This window comes from Taeniopygia guttata, chromosome 1A, assembly GCF_048771995.1.
Source record: "Taeniopygia guttata chromosome 1A, bTaeGut7.mat, whole genome shotgun sequence".
NCBI classification, from domain to species: domain Eukaryota; kingdom Metazoa; phylum Chordata; class Aves; order Passeriformes; family Estrildidae; genus Taeniopygia; species Taeniopygia guttata.
Window position 1 is genome coordinate 12,421,692 of NC_133025.1, and position 15,367 is coordinate 12,437,058.

At 40.7% G+C, this 15,367-nt stretch overlaps 1 protein-coding gene across 2 annotated transcripts in view; it reads right to left on the reverse strand.

Moving 5' to 3' along the window:
- The window catches only part of RELN (reelin), a 276,674-nt gene that overhangs the window by 49,926 nt on the left and 211,381 nt on the right, over positions 1-15,367 (reverse strand). For both annotated transcript variants that reach the window (XM_030291632.4, XM_072919453.1), the window contains exons 28-34: positions 14,559-14,794; positions 11,779-11,936; positions 10,676-10,883; positions 5,267-5,343; positions 3,610-3,768; positions 1,482-1,670; positions 952-1,225 (exon numbers count right to left, since the gene is read on the reverse strand). In XM_030291632.4, coding sequence (XP_030147492.4) covers positions 952-1,225; positions 1,482-1,670; positions 3,610-3,768; positions 5,267-5,343; positions 10,676-10,883; positions 11,779-11,936; positions 14,559-14,794 — 1,301 coding nt within the window. The remainder of the gene's footprint in view (positions 1-951; positions 1,226-1,481; positions 1,671-3,609; positions 3,769-5,266; positions 5,344-10,675; positions 10,884-11,778; positions 11,937-14,558; positions 14,795-15,367) is intronic.

Below are 15,367 nucleotides of genomic sequence, written 5' to 3' on the forward strand. Positions count from 1 at the left end.
AGTAAGAAGTTGTAAAAGTTAATTTATACTAAGTGTTGTGTAAAGAGAAAAACAATGGTTATATATGTTCATATATATACACATGCATATATAAGAATGCACATGCATACACACTGCTGTCACTGCTGACTGCCTTGTTATCCTCAAATGAGGAAAGTGTTCTGGTGAAAAGAATTCTTTGGAAGATGATGTATGGCCCTCTGGAGTGGACTGTGAAATTGGAAACCAAGATGTGAACTCCAGGCCCAGTTCATTTGCTGTGTGTCCATTTTTACCACTGTATTTTCTGGGTGATGAAAGGTACAGAGGCAACGTGTACAGAGGGTGGTCTGAAGAATTACAGAACTACTCAGATGATAAGCATACTCAGACATAAGCAGTGTCATCATTACCTGTCACTGCTAAACTAGAGCATGGTTTTATTTAGAGAGATGGATGCCAGCACATCTGCCACATCCATTTACAGCCCTGTGACATCCAGAGGAGCTCGGCAAAACTCTCCTCCTGGTCAAAAGAGTGAAGGTGGCACATCCAGTGACATCTTCTGACTTGCTGAATGCTGTGACTAACTAACATGCCTGAATGTTGGGTGACAACTTAATGTGCAATAACAGAAAACACTACTGTAGGAAAGGATGGATCAAGGTATTTATTCTTGCTTCTTATTGCATAAATGTTAGAAAAGCTGGTTTAGCATTCTTGTTCTTACTGCCAGAACTTATAGGCAAGATTTAAGAATTTGTGCATCAAAGTTGTAACTTCCTTAAGTCTGTACACTTCACATTATAGCTGATAAAATATTTTGAAGTGAAATTTAAAATTCTGGTGGCGTGACAACACACATTTAAAAATTTAAAAGACATGCAGAACATTCCCAAGCTGGAGGATGTTTGTTCTAATTAGATCAGCAAAATCTTTGTCATGCTAAATAGCCAGAAAAGCAGCACTCACTTGGTTGAGGGTGGGAGGTAGACAGTAACTCTCTTCCAGTTTTGGAATCTTTCTGAAGTGTAGATGGAGCTCTCGGTGTACTGCTGACAGCCGATTGTTGGGGGGACACACTCCTCTGTCACCAGGTGCCAGTCCCTCCCGTTGTTTAGGGAATACTGCAGGTGAACGCTGTGGGAATTGCTGTATGGCTTGCTGCAACCCATGCTCAGCTCAAACTGCAAGAATGTGGAGGCTGATACATGGAAGTCCCAAGTCTCAGCGTAACGAGGTTTTCCTAAGCAAAGAGAGAAAAACAACAAATACAACAATAACAACAAATACAACAATAACAACAAAGTGTACCTTCAGCATATGCTTTCAATACTGTCATTCAAATTTGTAACCTCTATCTTCACCTTTTTCCAGCCTTCTCTTCCTGACAGATTACTAAATACCTGGATTTTTCTATACCTCCCATCTTGTAAAACTTGCGTTTATGTAATTTATAAAATAGACTCATACAAGATGCAGTAATGTTTGGTGACACATACCAATGTTTTCACTGAACATCAGAGCTGTATCCATAGACAGGCAGTCAATGTCTACTTGACCTCCTTGTATTCTGTACCAGCTTGCTTGTAAATCCACAGTTCCATCAAATTTATCCTGGAAGCCGGTCTGAGAGCTGTCATTCATCCCTATAAGTACATCATCCAAAGCCCACTGAGCTGAATGCTTCCCTACAAAAACCAGAACAGACAGGTTAGTGGAGTCCCTGTAAGTTGTTTTTAATGCCCATATGCCGTGTTCACTCAGTGAACAGTGCTCAATCACATAGCCTGAGTGCAGTTCAACAAGACTAAAACATTGCTCAAGATGCACCTGGACACTAGAGCATGTTTCTATTACAGATAAACACAGGTATTTCCCTCTTCCTTTCTTTAGCTTCAGTGCCTTTGCTATTAGTTGCTCTCCCTCTGGATGAGATACTCCCTGAGCCCCTAGATTGGGGATTTTAATTTTATGGGTCACAACCTTCCTGCTATTCCCCACAGCTAAATTGGAAAGGCCTCTGTCTAGTTCCCAAAATAGCTCTTGTATGAAAGTGAATAGAACATGAAGGAAAATGCTGAAGTCTCTGCATATAGATAATATTTAGAGAAGTGCTGTTCTCCTTCCTGAAAATCTCTTTCCTCTTTCTCTCCAGCCTACAGGCATTTCACTTTCATCATCTCCAGCCCATTTCTTTGGCCTTCATTTCAATTCACCTTTCTACTGGCATGCTGGAAAAAACATCTCACTGCACAATTGCTGCCCTCACAGGAGAGGAAGCAAAGCCTTTACAATAAATTGTGAGCTTGCAGCAATGTGCCAGGACTTTTGCCTTGCCTCAAGAGGAACGTGGGTCATGGCTGATAGGGCCACTCTGCGCTGAAGAATGGCAGACAGAGGATAGTCCATGAAGGAACTAACATCTCTGATCAGAAGTGGCTGTCACCTGCAGGTGCTGGTGTAAAAGGTGATATTTCAACTTCCAGACATAAAATCTTGCTTATACTGGGAGCCACAGGGCTGCCATCAGTGGTCTTAAGAGTGATGACCCTCAGCAGGGACAGAGGTCATCCAGGTGCCACCAAGGCAAGTATAGGGAGCAACAGGTTGGACATTGCACCATTCACCAATGCAAACGATCACCATAGAATGATGGTCTGTGGTGCACCAGTCATTTCTTACCACTTTTAACCAAAGAAACTGTCTTAACTAAACCACATCCCTCTTGTCTTTGTCTATTCTCTTACCTAGTGAGGACAATTAAGTCTAGCACATACAAGAAAATGTATGAATAAAATTAGCCATCAAAATGATAAATGATGTCTAAGAAGCTGCATACCATAATTACCTGAATATATGCTATGTGTTTTTCTCCCCAAGGAATTTCTGTTGAAATGTACTTTGCTATATTTCTGAATATTGCCTTACATTTCCTGCAGATCCAGGAGCTGCTGCCTTGTGCAAAGGTAAGAATCAGGACACTTTTAGTAGTGGTAATGTGCCCACATGTGAGGTGGGAGCCCTCACAGTGGCTGTAGGAATCAGTCAGCACCAGAAGTGCTGAGGTTCAGCTGAGGATGTGGGAAGTGGCTGAATGGTTTTGCAGGGGCAGGGGAGATGGGCTCTAGGACACTCAAAATGGTGGGAGGAGGGGGTCCTGTTCTTGAGTGTGAAAACATTAAAATAGTGAGATGGGAGCCACCAGGTTGGCAGATTCAAGGCCAAGTTATGCCTACACTTCCAAAAAAGAGAAAAGAATGAGGCAAAGAGTATAAGCCATTTGGCATCTCAGGTCATTCTATACTCAGGTAAAAACTTTGATCTTATTTAGGCTATTTTTTAATGTAAAGTTTTCCTCCTCCCTCCTGTTATCTCAGCACCTTTGGTTTAAACTTAGCTCTTAAACAACTTTACTCTTAAGCCCACTCATCAGTTTGGTGCTATAAAAGAAAATCATGGCCAGAGTGTGACTCAGGAAAGCCCAGATATGCTCTTACAATATCCAGCTACTCAAAATATTGTGTTTTTCATGAGCTGAGGTTTCTGTACAACATGTCTATACTGAGTAGCACTGACATATGGGTTGTGTAAAGCTGTTTAATGAATGTTTAGGATGGCCTTGCTTACCATGTTGTGGCTGCCACCAGCGGAAGGCGGTGGCAGGGGTCTTGGCCTCCCGGGGTAAGTCTATGGAGACAACCTGGGGCTCCAGGTATGACATGAAGTCCAGTTCTCGCAGCAAACTCCAGGTGATGCCATTGTCATTTGTGTACTGAACAACAAGTCCTGTATTTAAGATGAGGAAGAGCACTTGGTGTGACTGTGCAGAGCAAAGAGGGGGAAGTTCACCCTGTGCTCTGGAATTGCCAACTCCCATCCGGTGTAGGCATGTGATACGTGCCCTAGCCTTTAGGCAACTCCTGGTCCAGGAGCTTTTTGTGCACGAAGTCCAACTGCAAAGATGACCTGGGTCACCAGCTGCCACATGCCAGCTGCCATTTGCCATCACCAAACTCAAAGGATCAAATATTTTACACCCTCAGGGAAACTAATGCTCATACCACAGAAATGATAGAAATAATGTGATTTTCTTTAACACAGTGTTTATTTCATGTTGGGTATCCTTGTTGTTTGTGTGAAGAACTAAATTATTATTCTGATAGCTGGGATTACAATCTTCGTGCTATATATGCAAGCTCACAGCACCCTTGGAAATTAATTATCATAATATTTAGAAAATTTAAGATAGTCTTTGTATCATGCACATAATATGGCAAGTACTAAGACACAACAGAAGCCCAGCAGAGCTCATCAAAAGGGATAATGTAAGAAAGAAGCACCTGTGTATATTTATTCTCTTAAAACTCTTTTATATCGGTGTAGGTTTAAGGAAATGGATTTTTTTTGGTGTCTTATATTGGTGCAAATGAGTGGAGAATCAAACCCTTGATGCAATCTGTGCTGCAAGATGACAGCTTTCCTTAGTGAGTGAGTCAATGTAAATGCCAAATATTAGGAAACAATCCACTGATGTTTAGTGCTTTACACTGAGAGGAAAATTAAATTTTCTCATCTCTCATGTCAGTGGTCTGACTTCATGCAACCAGACCACTTAATATGGGAATCTGCTCCCAGAATGATGATCCTTCCCAAACACAAGTATCAGTCCTCCACCACAGTAACTTTTAGCATGTGGATCAAATAAGAGAGGAGACATCTGGGAGAGATGAATTTATTCAGACTAAATAAATTTTCAGCTCCAACATTATAATCTTGTGTTTTGGGTAAATCATGCATAAGCTTGTTTTGGAAGGCAATTTTTTATTAGACCCACTGGTGTAGTTGAGAAGATGAACAAGTTCTCAGGTACACAATTTCTTCAGGTCAGAAATGGAGTTTGCCCACTTTATCCTGAACTTGAATTCATTCCTCTTATTTCAGACCTTATGAAAAGTCCTGTGAACTCGTAAATTTACCTGTTTTCCAACACTATCCAATATTTTAATAGTGGACTAGTACACCTTGCCTTGTAAATGTTGTCTTTCTTAGAACATCACAGCTCCCACAGTTACTCCTACAGATGGATCACCATTAGGTTTGGTGTAGTTAATTATAACTAGAAGAGTCCATCAAAAGTAAATCACTTTCTTTAGCATTTATGAAAACCGAGGAGGTAATTGATTTATATTAAAAAAAATCTTGATTTTGTAAAGGCAGCAAAAGGCAAAAACACTGCAGAAGATGCAAAATGTAAAAGGCTTATAATAAAGAAAAGAGGCTTTACCTTCATTCCTTGCTCTTGGTCTGTTGCAGGAGCTACCAACGCTCTTGCTTCCAAGTTGTACATAAAATTGAACTAGCCTTTTAAAAAGCACAGGATAAAAAAGAAATGTAATAATCTTCTGATAGCACAAAATCAGTCAGGATAATTTGCATCTCTTAGTTAATGGCATTTTCAGTTAGATCCTTATTCCAGGCTTATTGATAAGGAAATATTCCCAGAGAAACCAAACATGGGCATGGTAAATACTGAAAGACTCAAGACAGAATAAAGTGATGTGGTTTATTAACCTTGTGCTTAATAAATGTGTTTCTCAGTGACTGTGAGAAGTTAGCAGTTCCATCTCACACAAAAGTTGCAAAATCTCCGAAGCAGGCAAAGCTGTTCCTTACAACAGATCTTACCTTGGCCTATTGTAACCAGAAATTAGGTGAAGCTTTAAAATACAGCATTAGAGTTGTAATGAAAATATTATATCTCCTTAATAACCAATCCTTTTTAGAGCCTTAAATTCTTGATGTAAACAATTTTCAGTGATGTGAGTTCACTGAACATTTTGTGAAGTAAACCCTTTGTTTTTGAACCTATACATTATGATTGCATTGAATATTCTCTTGTTCTCACATGATGAAGTGGTGAAGAAAAATTTCCTCAGCTGCTTTTCTTGCAACCTGTCCTGTAGTCAGTGCTTTTATTACCCTACACTCTCTTATTTCTTTCTACTGTAAACCATGGCAACCATTGCATCTGAGTCTCTGCATGAACATATTTCCATGCCTTCAATTTTTCCCAAAACTATTTTCTGCAACCCTTCTAATGCCACAAAAGTCCTTGAGACAGGATTGCTGGTTTTACTGACAGAACTCTGGATTAGTCTGGAACACCCCTGTTTAGTGATATTTGAATTAAGTATTATTCCATCCTTGTGCTCCAAAATATTGCTAAGTTTTTTTTTCCCCCCAATCTGCAGTAATTTCATAGTATTCCTGCTGAGCTTGTGTTTATTATTGTGACTCTGTGGTTTTAGAGTAGTTTACATTTTCTCCTAGATACACACTATAGTGCTATATAAAAATTAATTTCAATTAATGTCGTGCTGCTCACTCCCCAAATTTCACTGCATGTCTCAGGCATTCATCTGAGTCTTACTAAGTCATAACTAAGGTAAAGAGCATTGAGATGACTCACAATGCCATCACCCCCTAATCTATACATTCTTCACAGGTTGTCTCCATTGCACAGCAAAACCAGCATCTGAGCAGAGCAGAGAAATTGGACTCAACCCCACGATGGGATTTTGCATGCTGGAAGCTGGCAATGCCATTCTCCTCCTTGCTTCCTGGCCAATTTTTAAATTAGGATGATAAAAAACCAGGCTTCATTAATTCAATTGACACAGATAGTATCTTTATTTAAAAGATAAATTTTGAGGTGCATTTTTGCCACTCAGTTCTTCACAAGGATAACTCTTTTTGCTTTAGAGGATTTTGTCCTTCTTTGTAGTAATTTTGGTAAAACCACAGACAAGCTACATCACTACAGCCAGAGCCAGTAAAATGCGGACAGGACTCCAATTTCCTTCATCCACTGTTATGTACACAATATCACAATCCTCCTCTAAATCCAGATTCTAAATCCAGATGCATTCCAGTTCTGTTATCAAAATCTGTATCTACTGTCTGAGATGTTTTGTATACCCATAGGGTCTAGGACAAGGTGGAATATCCTCATCAATCTCATTGCTAAGGTAACCCCACAGATAGCTCTAGACAGTCAGGCTCACAGTATTACACCATTTAGCCAGGCAAGTTCTATTTCTTTGCTGCACCTCTGTTGTTGGAGACAGTATTCAGGCAACAAAACTATAGACAGATGCATGAGAGGTGAATAGATTTACAGTCCTGTGACAAAATTCTTTTACTCTTGCCAAATGTGAAGAGTGTTAAAAAGCAAAACCAAAGAACAAAAACCCCTTTCTGCAGAAGGGTGAATCAACCCATCTGATCTCCAAGTGTCTGACCCAGAACAGCTCCCTGGGATGGTTGCACAACCATTAGCAAAGGAGTCTGTGAAGCAGAGGGAGCCAAGTCAGCTAACAAGCCAGATGTCACCACTTGGAAAAAATACATGGTTTTTATCTAGATGCCAGGTAGGCACTGTGTGCAAATGCTCCCACCAAACAGATAGTCAAGGGTGTCATAAGGCCATCAAAATGGGAGGCAGCAGATCATCAGCAACCAAAATGCATCCATGTATCACACTGTCAGTCAGAATTTCACTGGAAATACTGCCAGTGAAATTGTGCTTTTGGTGTGTTGGGCCATGCAGTAGGGAAGGAATAGAGAGACTCCAGAGGGTTTCTGAAGTGCAGGGCAAAAAAAAAACAGTCTGGGTGAAATGAACTTTGACACTTACAGCTCTCTTAGTCCTACATTCTCATCTGGGAAAAAAAGGTATAGTCAATCACATGAAGAAATAAGGAGGCAATAGGACAAAAAAAAAAAAAAGCTAAGACTACTATAACCACTTATTGTATATACCAAAATTTGAGGGGATTTTTATGGTCATTGGCTCCCAAGCACAAGCTTTAGTTTGAAATGCTTTCAGTGTGACACTCAGGTGTGGCAGTGCCCTGTCTAGCTGCTCCCCTGAGCAGCACCACACACCTCAGGCTAGCAAATCTCAACCCCATGGACTCTGCTGTGCTGGGAAGAGAAAGGTGAAAGGGAAAAGGGTCTTTGTACTTAAAAAAAAAAAAAAAAGTCTATGTATTCCTTACATAAAACTTACACTTCACATTCAAAAAGCTATAACTGATGATATGGAACATGCATAGGTAGATCTGCAAGAATTCAGAATGAAAATAAAAATTTAGTGTACTGCAATATTTTTCAATTTTTCCATCAGGCTATTCCACGCATGATTTAACAAAACAAGATCTTAAAAGGCCTGGGAAAACACTATTAACCTGAAAAATAAGCAGCTTAAAAATCTACTGCAGGAGTTTCAGCCTTCCTATTCACAACCCTCAATCCACATATCTAACAGTATGTCTTTCAAGGCATGTTTTCCTGCTGTTTACTCAGTCACCAAAACTCCCCAATCAAAAAACCCTTGCAAAAATAAAAGATAACTGTGCAGGGGCTAAGATGATTCCTAATAAGATAATGGAATTCTATGCAAGGCATTACCGAATGCAAAAAGTAATACCAAAATGGGAAAAGTACTTCTCTTTAATCTCCCCTTTCAAGTGACATTAATTTTAGCTCCAATAATGAAAAAAGTTTCTAGGCTAAGGAATTATTTTCTTTTTAGTGTATGGGCCTTTCAGTTAACCCTTCACTCTCACAAACTTCGTGTACCTTTGCTTCTAGAAAAAAAAGACAGAGTTAATGTTACAGATGGCCTCACACATTTAAGTGGGATGCATCTCCTCAGGGCAAGGTGTCTGAAGCTGAATGTCTAAGTTATACATGACCAACACAGGCTGCCTTACAGCTAATGAAAGAAAGAAATACATGCTTGCAGAAGAAAAAGCACTGGCCTTGCTAGCTGTTCTTTTAGGATGAGTTGTGTTGCCCTTTTGAAGCAGCTATTCTCTCCTCTGAACATAAAAGCAGCCTAGGGTATTGCTGTAGTCTAAAAAGTCCATGTTCTGGTCAAGCAGAATCAGGACGCTACTACCTTTGAGCAGACACTGAAGAAAGTAAAAAATCCATGTTAGTCCCATTTGTGGTTGAGATGACCACTATGTTCTGTCTAGCAAACAGCCCAGGGATGTGGCTTCCAGCTTGAATCATTCAAGGGAGTTAACCTGTTCACTGTGATGTTTAAAAAAAAATAATAAAATAAAATGCTGATTTACTTGACATAACAGTAAGTCTCAGCAGGAGAGCAGCTCACACTATGAATACGTGGTCAGAAGAGAGATTGTAGTTGCTCTTACCAAGTGTTTCTCTGGCCATTTATGTTTTTGAGGAAGATTTAAGACACAAGATAACCACATTCTTGTACAAAACAGAAGCAGTGGTATATTAAAAGCATCAAGAAAGAGCATTGCTCAGAATTTTCAAATGTCTTTTGGCTTTTAAAAGGGTCCAAACTTTGCAAAAGTGGAAAGCTATAAATACGAATATCTGGTATTAAAAGTGGTTTCAAAGTAATTGTAAAACTAAAGGGAATACTTTGCTTTAAAAAAAATTTCTTCATAAAAGAAGGAATAAATCAAAAATAGTTTTTTGAATACCGACTTTTTGAGGAAGTAGTCTAGACTACTTCCAATATATTGCTTCCCAGGATGAATAACACAGGATTTGTAGAATAGAAATGTTCACATCCTCCCAGAGTTCCAGGGCAAACATGTACTTGTACAAAGCACTTTTGTCAAACAATTAATTAGTTTAATTAATAACTAATTTACATAATTATATAAATATGACATGTATTTATCAGACATGCAGGGGACACAAGAAAGGTGGCTGGTGCAGTGCTATGCAGTGCCAGGGAGCAGCTGAGGACTTCCCCAAACCAGCAGCTCCCACCCTGTCCTACAGAATCCTGCTTGCCTGAGCTGGAGTGATCGCAGTAACCTCTGGCCAGTCTTTGCTAAGTGATCCCACAAATTCAATAATGGAGCAAATAATGGCATTATTACACTCAGAGCACTATTTGTCAGGAGAAATATCTTTTATTAAGCTAACTGCCAAAATTGTAGAGTGCTCAAGGTTTCAGGTGCCTAATCCCTCATGAGACTGGACAAAGCCGCAGCAAACTCCAAGCTAAATAGCGGTTAGAATTAACAGCCCTTTGTTCATCCTAATTACATTAATCAGCTAGGCAATTGGAGAGAAGAGGATAATTGCTACCAATGTAGCAGGATTCAGTACCAGCAGGGAGAGAGGTGAAGGCTTGTTAGCCTCTTGGCTATGCAGAAACAATTAACATTCCATTCCTTTGCACTTCTGACAAGTGGAGTAATTCACAACATCTGGCAAGCACACAACAGCTCCTTGCTATGCCATCCTCACGCCTGCAATTCAACACAGTCAGAGGAAAAGGCGCTTTTCTCCCCAGCTATGGGCAGAGTCTTAAGTTTTGTGCATTCTCAAGGCCATGTCTTCTGCCTTAGAATACAATGCAAACTATCTTCTCAGAAAGATAGCAAGTTAATATTTTGTTTTATGCTGCTATTCCACTGTCTCTAAACTAAGTATTCGCTTTCAAAAAAGGGAGATAGTACATCAGAATGAACAAAAAATATTTTTTTTCTGTCTTTCAGAGCTCTTGTACAGGCTATGACTACCATAAAAAAAAAAAAACCATTTCCCACCTTCTCATATCCACATTTGCAACAGGGCAGAACAGAGAGTGTGAATGCACAGGTAATTTTGAGAAGCAGCACTAAGCACTGACCTGATATTTGTGGTGTCCAGGGGAACAGTCCTCGCCTCCCTTTTGCCAGGTCCATTGAAGTACAGAGATTTCCCATCGCTGAGCACACCACAGCCTGTCCCAACCTGACCTCCTGTTATCTTGTACCAGAGAGGGCTCAGCTTCCTCTCAAACCTGTCGAACATCTCACTGTGATTAGGCACATTAGACACACAGGTTCCATGTGATGCTTCAAGAAAAAAAAAAAGAGGGAGATGCTTTGGTGAAACTGTGTTGGACAGAGTAAGGGTCAGATACAGTACACTGGCACATGATTCCATTTTATCTATCTGTGACAAAGCACCAGGCTTTTCTAAGAAAATTCCCCAATGACTGGATTGTACCTTTTTAAACCCACTCTACAAATTTCTGCAGGAAGAATAAACTCTCTTTCTCTAAACTCTAAGATGGCTTATTTTGCAAGGTGAAAAACAGACAAGCTTTATGTTGATAAGGCATTTTTTTTGCAAACAGAAAAATATTATCCTTCTATTTAATTTTAAACAAATTGAACAAAAGATGTTAGCTTATTGCTTTGTTGGTTGAGGGTTGAAAAGACTGCAGTGTGCAACCGGTTGTGTCAATCTTTTTTTTTTCACAGGGTTTGCATTTTGGTTGTTTTCCTATTTCAGCATAAAAGCCCCTAAAACCACAAGTGAGCAGAATTTTCCACAGAAGGGCCTGTCAGAACATATGCTCCCTCCTGGTCCCTTGCCATTTGATGGCCAGGGGACTCAAAAATGGCAACAATTCTTTTGAAGATGATCCAAAGGCTTTTAAACAGACTTTTCAGTTTATAATATTTTATTTTGTTTTCTCTTTTATTGCTAGTCCCTTCCCATTCATACAGATGGTGATATTCAAAGATTGTGGTTGCCAGAAACATCAACGGTGTCCGCTGCCTTCAGCTGCTCTGCTTTGCCTGTGCCGAATTTAATTTAACAAAACAAGAAAGATTCCTCCTGGCAGCCCATGCAATATATGTCATCGCATATTTTTCCGAAATATTGGAGAGGAAAAACAAGATGTCAGGTCTACAGGTTTAACTCAGCCCGTGTAATCCCCCCTGAGGAGGGCTGTGTTACCTGTGTAGCCCAGGTCACAGAAGCAGACCCCCGAGACACAGTCCCCATGGCCACTGCAGTAGTTGGGGCAAGGCTCGGAGATGTAGACGCCATCCAAGCCGAAGGGAGGCACGCTCTTGTGGGAGCTGCTCTCCTGGATCCAGCGGAATCGGGTCTTACTGCAGAGAAAAAACAACAGCATTGCTACTCCTGGCTTCAATAGCTACTGCTCCTTCCTTAAGATTAGAAGAACCTTTTCCCAAATTAGCCATTTGCAAATAGGATATTTGGATTTCTGTCATGCTACATTTGTGCAACATTGCTTAAGGATATTTCTTTCAGACTTTTTGGCTGCATTTCGACTTCTGTTTCTCTGGCCCATATCCATCAGTGTGAGGCAAAGAGCAAATACATGATTTTATCAACAACAGTGAACGATTAACGTCACTTGGAAGATGCTTTTTACTACTCAGTCCAACCTGAAGTGCTAATTACGTATCAAAATCCCTGAACTTCATTTCTTAGAGTTTTTTTGAAAGGAACTCAGTGATGGCAGAGATGCAGAGTTTATTACAGGATTGTGCACTTTTGAGTAAAAAACCTTTAAGTTATTTGGATACAAGAAAAAAAAAGCCACTTTCTAAACAAAAATAACCAGTCTGACTCATCAATCCCAAACTTAAACATCCTGACAGTGAGATGGAGATGTGGTAGACCTGGTAAAACATGGATGAAGGAACAAACAATATCATTAATAACTTGTCTAAGGCTGCTGAGCTGACACAGCTGACCCAAGAGACATATGATTGACAGTCCATCCATTCATACCGTAAAAGTCTAGTCCCAAATTTTAACGGCAGGGTTTTCTGACATACCCTTTCTTGGAGTGGCTGCAGATTCCTCCATTGACTGGAGATGCCCCTAAAGATTAATCTTTGAGGCTGAGCAAGATATTTGCCCACAGTCATTGTATGGGTGAATAACATCAATCTCTACTAAATAATAATTTTTGCTAGCTTTAATACAATAGTTTTGATACAATTGCTTCAATGTTGCTTTGTAGAGCACTATATTACAACAGTTGTTATGGCTCCAATACTGCATAGTAAATAATTCTGATTAAAATCTTCTTGTCTAATTGCTATCATAATAATTCATATATAAATATGTTTATATAAATATATCTAGTTTGCCATCCTTAATCATGAAGGACAACCTTGTGTAGAGGTTCAGTTACACCTGTATAATCCTTTAGACATAGACCACTGACAAAGCCTAGGGCTAAGATTGGATCCAGCAGCACCCAGGCTCCCCTCAGAGAAGGAGTTTAGGAAGCAGTGGGGTCCTTTCTTGACCTCATGACTCAGTGTGAGGACTTCTTTAATAAACTTTGTCAGAAGTTCCCACTCTGCCCACAACTCTGACTCGTGGCATAGGAAACTTGTCAAAGAAAAAATATTTTGGTTATTAATTCCCAATCTTTAACTTTTAGCCATTAATTTCACAAGAGTTACAGAGAGGGAAACAGATTCAAAATTTCATTGCCAATATAACGGATAAACTAATATCCTCCTTGGTACTCTGCCTAAAAAAATAATAAACTTATTGCTTTTTCTTTTTTGCTGTGCACTGGGATTTGGTAAGTAGGTGATCATCATGCTCATGCTTGGTAGCAAATAATGAAATGAGATGTTCTCTGCTTAACTTATGAACCATGATTTCCTAAGTGGCCCACAACAAACTCAGGTCTCAACATGCCACAATACTCACATTTTTAATGTATTAGCATGGGCTTCTTATTCCTGATCACATTACTGCACATAATGCCAAACAGATTGCTGCTATTGATTCTGCCCTGATTGTTTTGGGTAAATCAAATCAGCTGGTGTCAGATCTGTGCAACTTGGCACCTGCTTTTATTGGCTAATTACTGAGGAAAAGACAAACTTGTTATGGTACACACTGCTATTTCAAGTCCTTGCGGCAGAGGCACTGGCCCCCCTGCTACAAAATATGCCACACACTCAAATGGGATTGAGGATGAGGGAGGAGATTGGGTCAGAAACTCAGAGGCAGCACTAGAGAAGTTGCTGGAAGGGTGAGAGACAGGAGGCAGAGGGACATGGCCAGGGCCCTGGTGGGGTGGTTGCACTGAAGTGCTTGGTGCATCCAACAAATCAGATTGGGGTGTTTTACTTATGGAGTAAGGCAGAGAGTAAGAGGAGTGAGGAACTTCACCCAAATCCAGATAAGACTGAGAAAACCCTCCTGATTTCAAGGCTTATTTGGGTCTTCCACCATCTGATGCTGAGGTTGTGCCTGCAGATGTGCACAACTCCCATTCTTCCCTTCTTTGCCTCTGGCTGTCCCAGCTGCCTTCAGTGACACAGCACACTGTGCATCAGCTCAAATACCTTGCTTAGGTTTCATTGCCCAGTAGTAACTAAAATTAATCCCATTCAAATGGCTTACTTAATTCATGTGATTTATTACTCTCTTGCTGGTGCCTCTGACCTAGCTGACATGGATAAAGACAATGAAGGAATTGATGTCAAATTAAAATGTGCTGGGTTCCTCACTCCTTTTTAATTTAATTATTTATTACAGACCAATCTGACACCTTTAAAATAGAAAATTCTCACTGCTTTGGGCAGCATGGTATATTTTCCCCAGATCAGCCATATTTTAATACTGCTTTTATTCACAGCTTTGCAACTTTCTCCTTATGTACCATTCTAGAAGCAGCTAAATCAGCTAATCCACGTGTCCCATTGGCATCACTGGTTTACAATGCACCGTACCTGGCTGCAAGCGACCTGGGGATAACAATAGTAACTCTTGTCCAGTCCTCGAAGTCTCCCGTGTGGTACACGGAGGGCTCGCTGAGCTCCCGGGAGCTGCCCTCGCAGCCCTTGGTGCCCGGGGAGGCAGGGTAGCAGCCCTCCTTCACCAGCGACCAGAAGAGCCCAGCGTCGTGGGAGTACTGCAGCAGCACGGGGGCAGAGCTGCTGTACTGGCTGGTGCAACCAATGTTCAGCTGCAAAGAAGCAGAGGGTCAGAAGTGACACGAAGAAAGCTGCACTGTTATTAGTATTTATTGGCTGCAAACCACCTTTGACTTTTTGCGCAGAGCACTTGCTCTGAACCCTGCTGGCTGACAGGGACTGATGCTCAGAGTCTGCTTCCTACATGAAAATATGACATCTCTTGGTAAAAATTCCCCACTATTCCTTCATTAGGGTTGCCGAGTTCAGCTCACAAAGAGGTGCAAAGAACTTTCCAAGGGTCCCTGGGCATAGCAAGCCCCAAACAACAAACTCCCTGCAGGTCCCTGGGCATAGCAAGCCCCAAACAACAAACTCCCTGCATGCCCAGGAGTGGAAGGAGCTGTATCCTCTGGGATCCATCCCATCTGCAGCCTAGTGTGCCCAGAGGATCAGCCTGACTCCCAGGCTAGCCCTAACCACAGCCTTGTCACTGGCCTTGCAGGAATGATGTCTGTGAGTTGGCACTGCAGTTTGGGCACCCAGAATAGAGTAACATTTGGATTAAGAAGAAAAAATGCATATTAAAATGTGAAATGAGAATGCAGCCAAGACCAAAATCAACT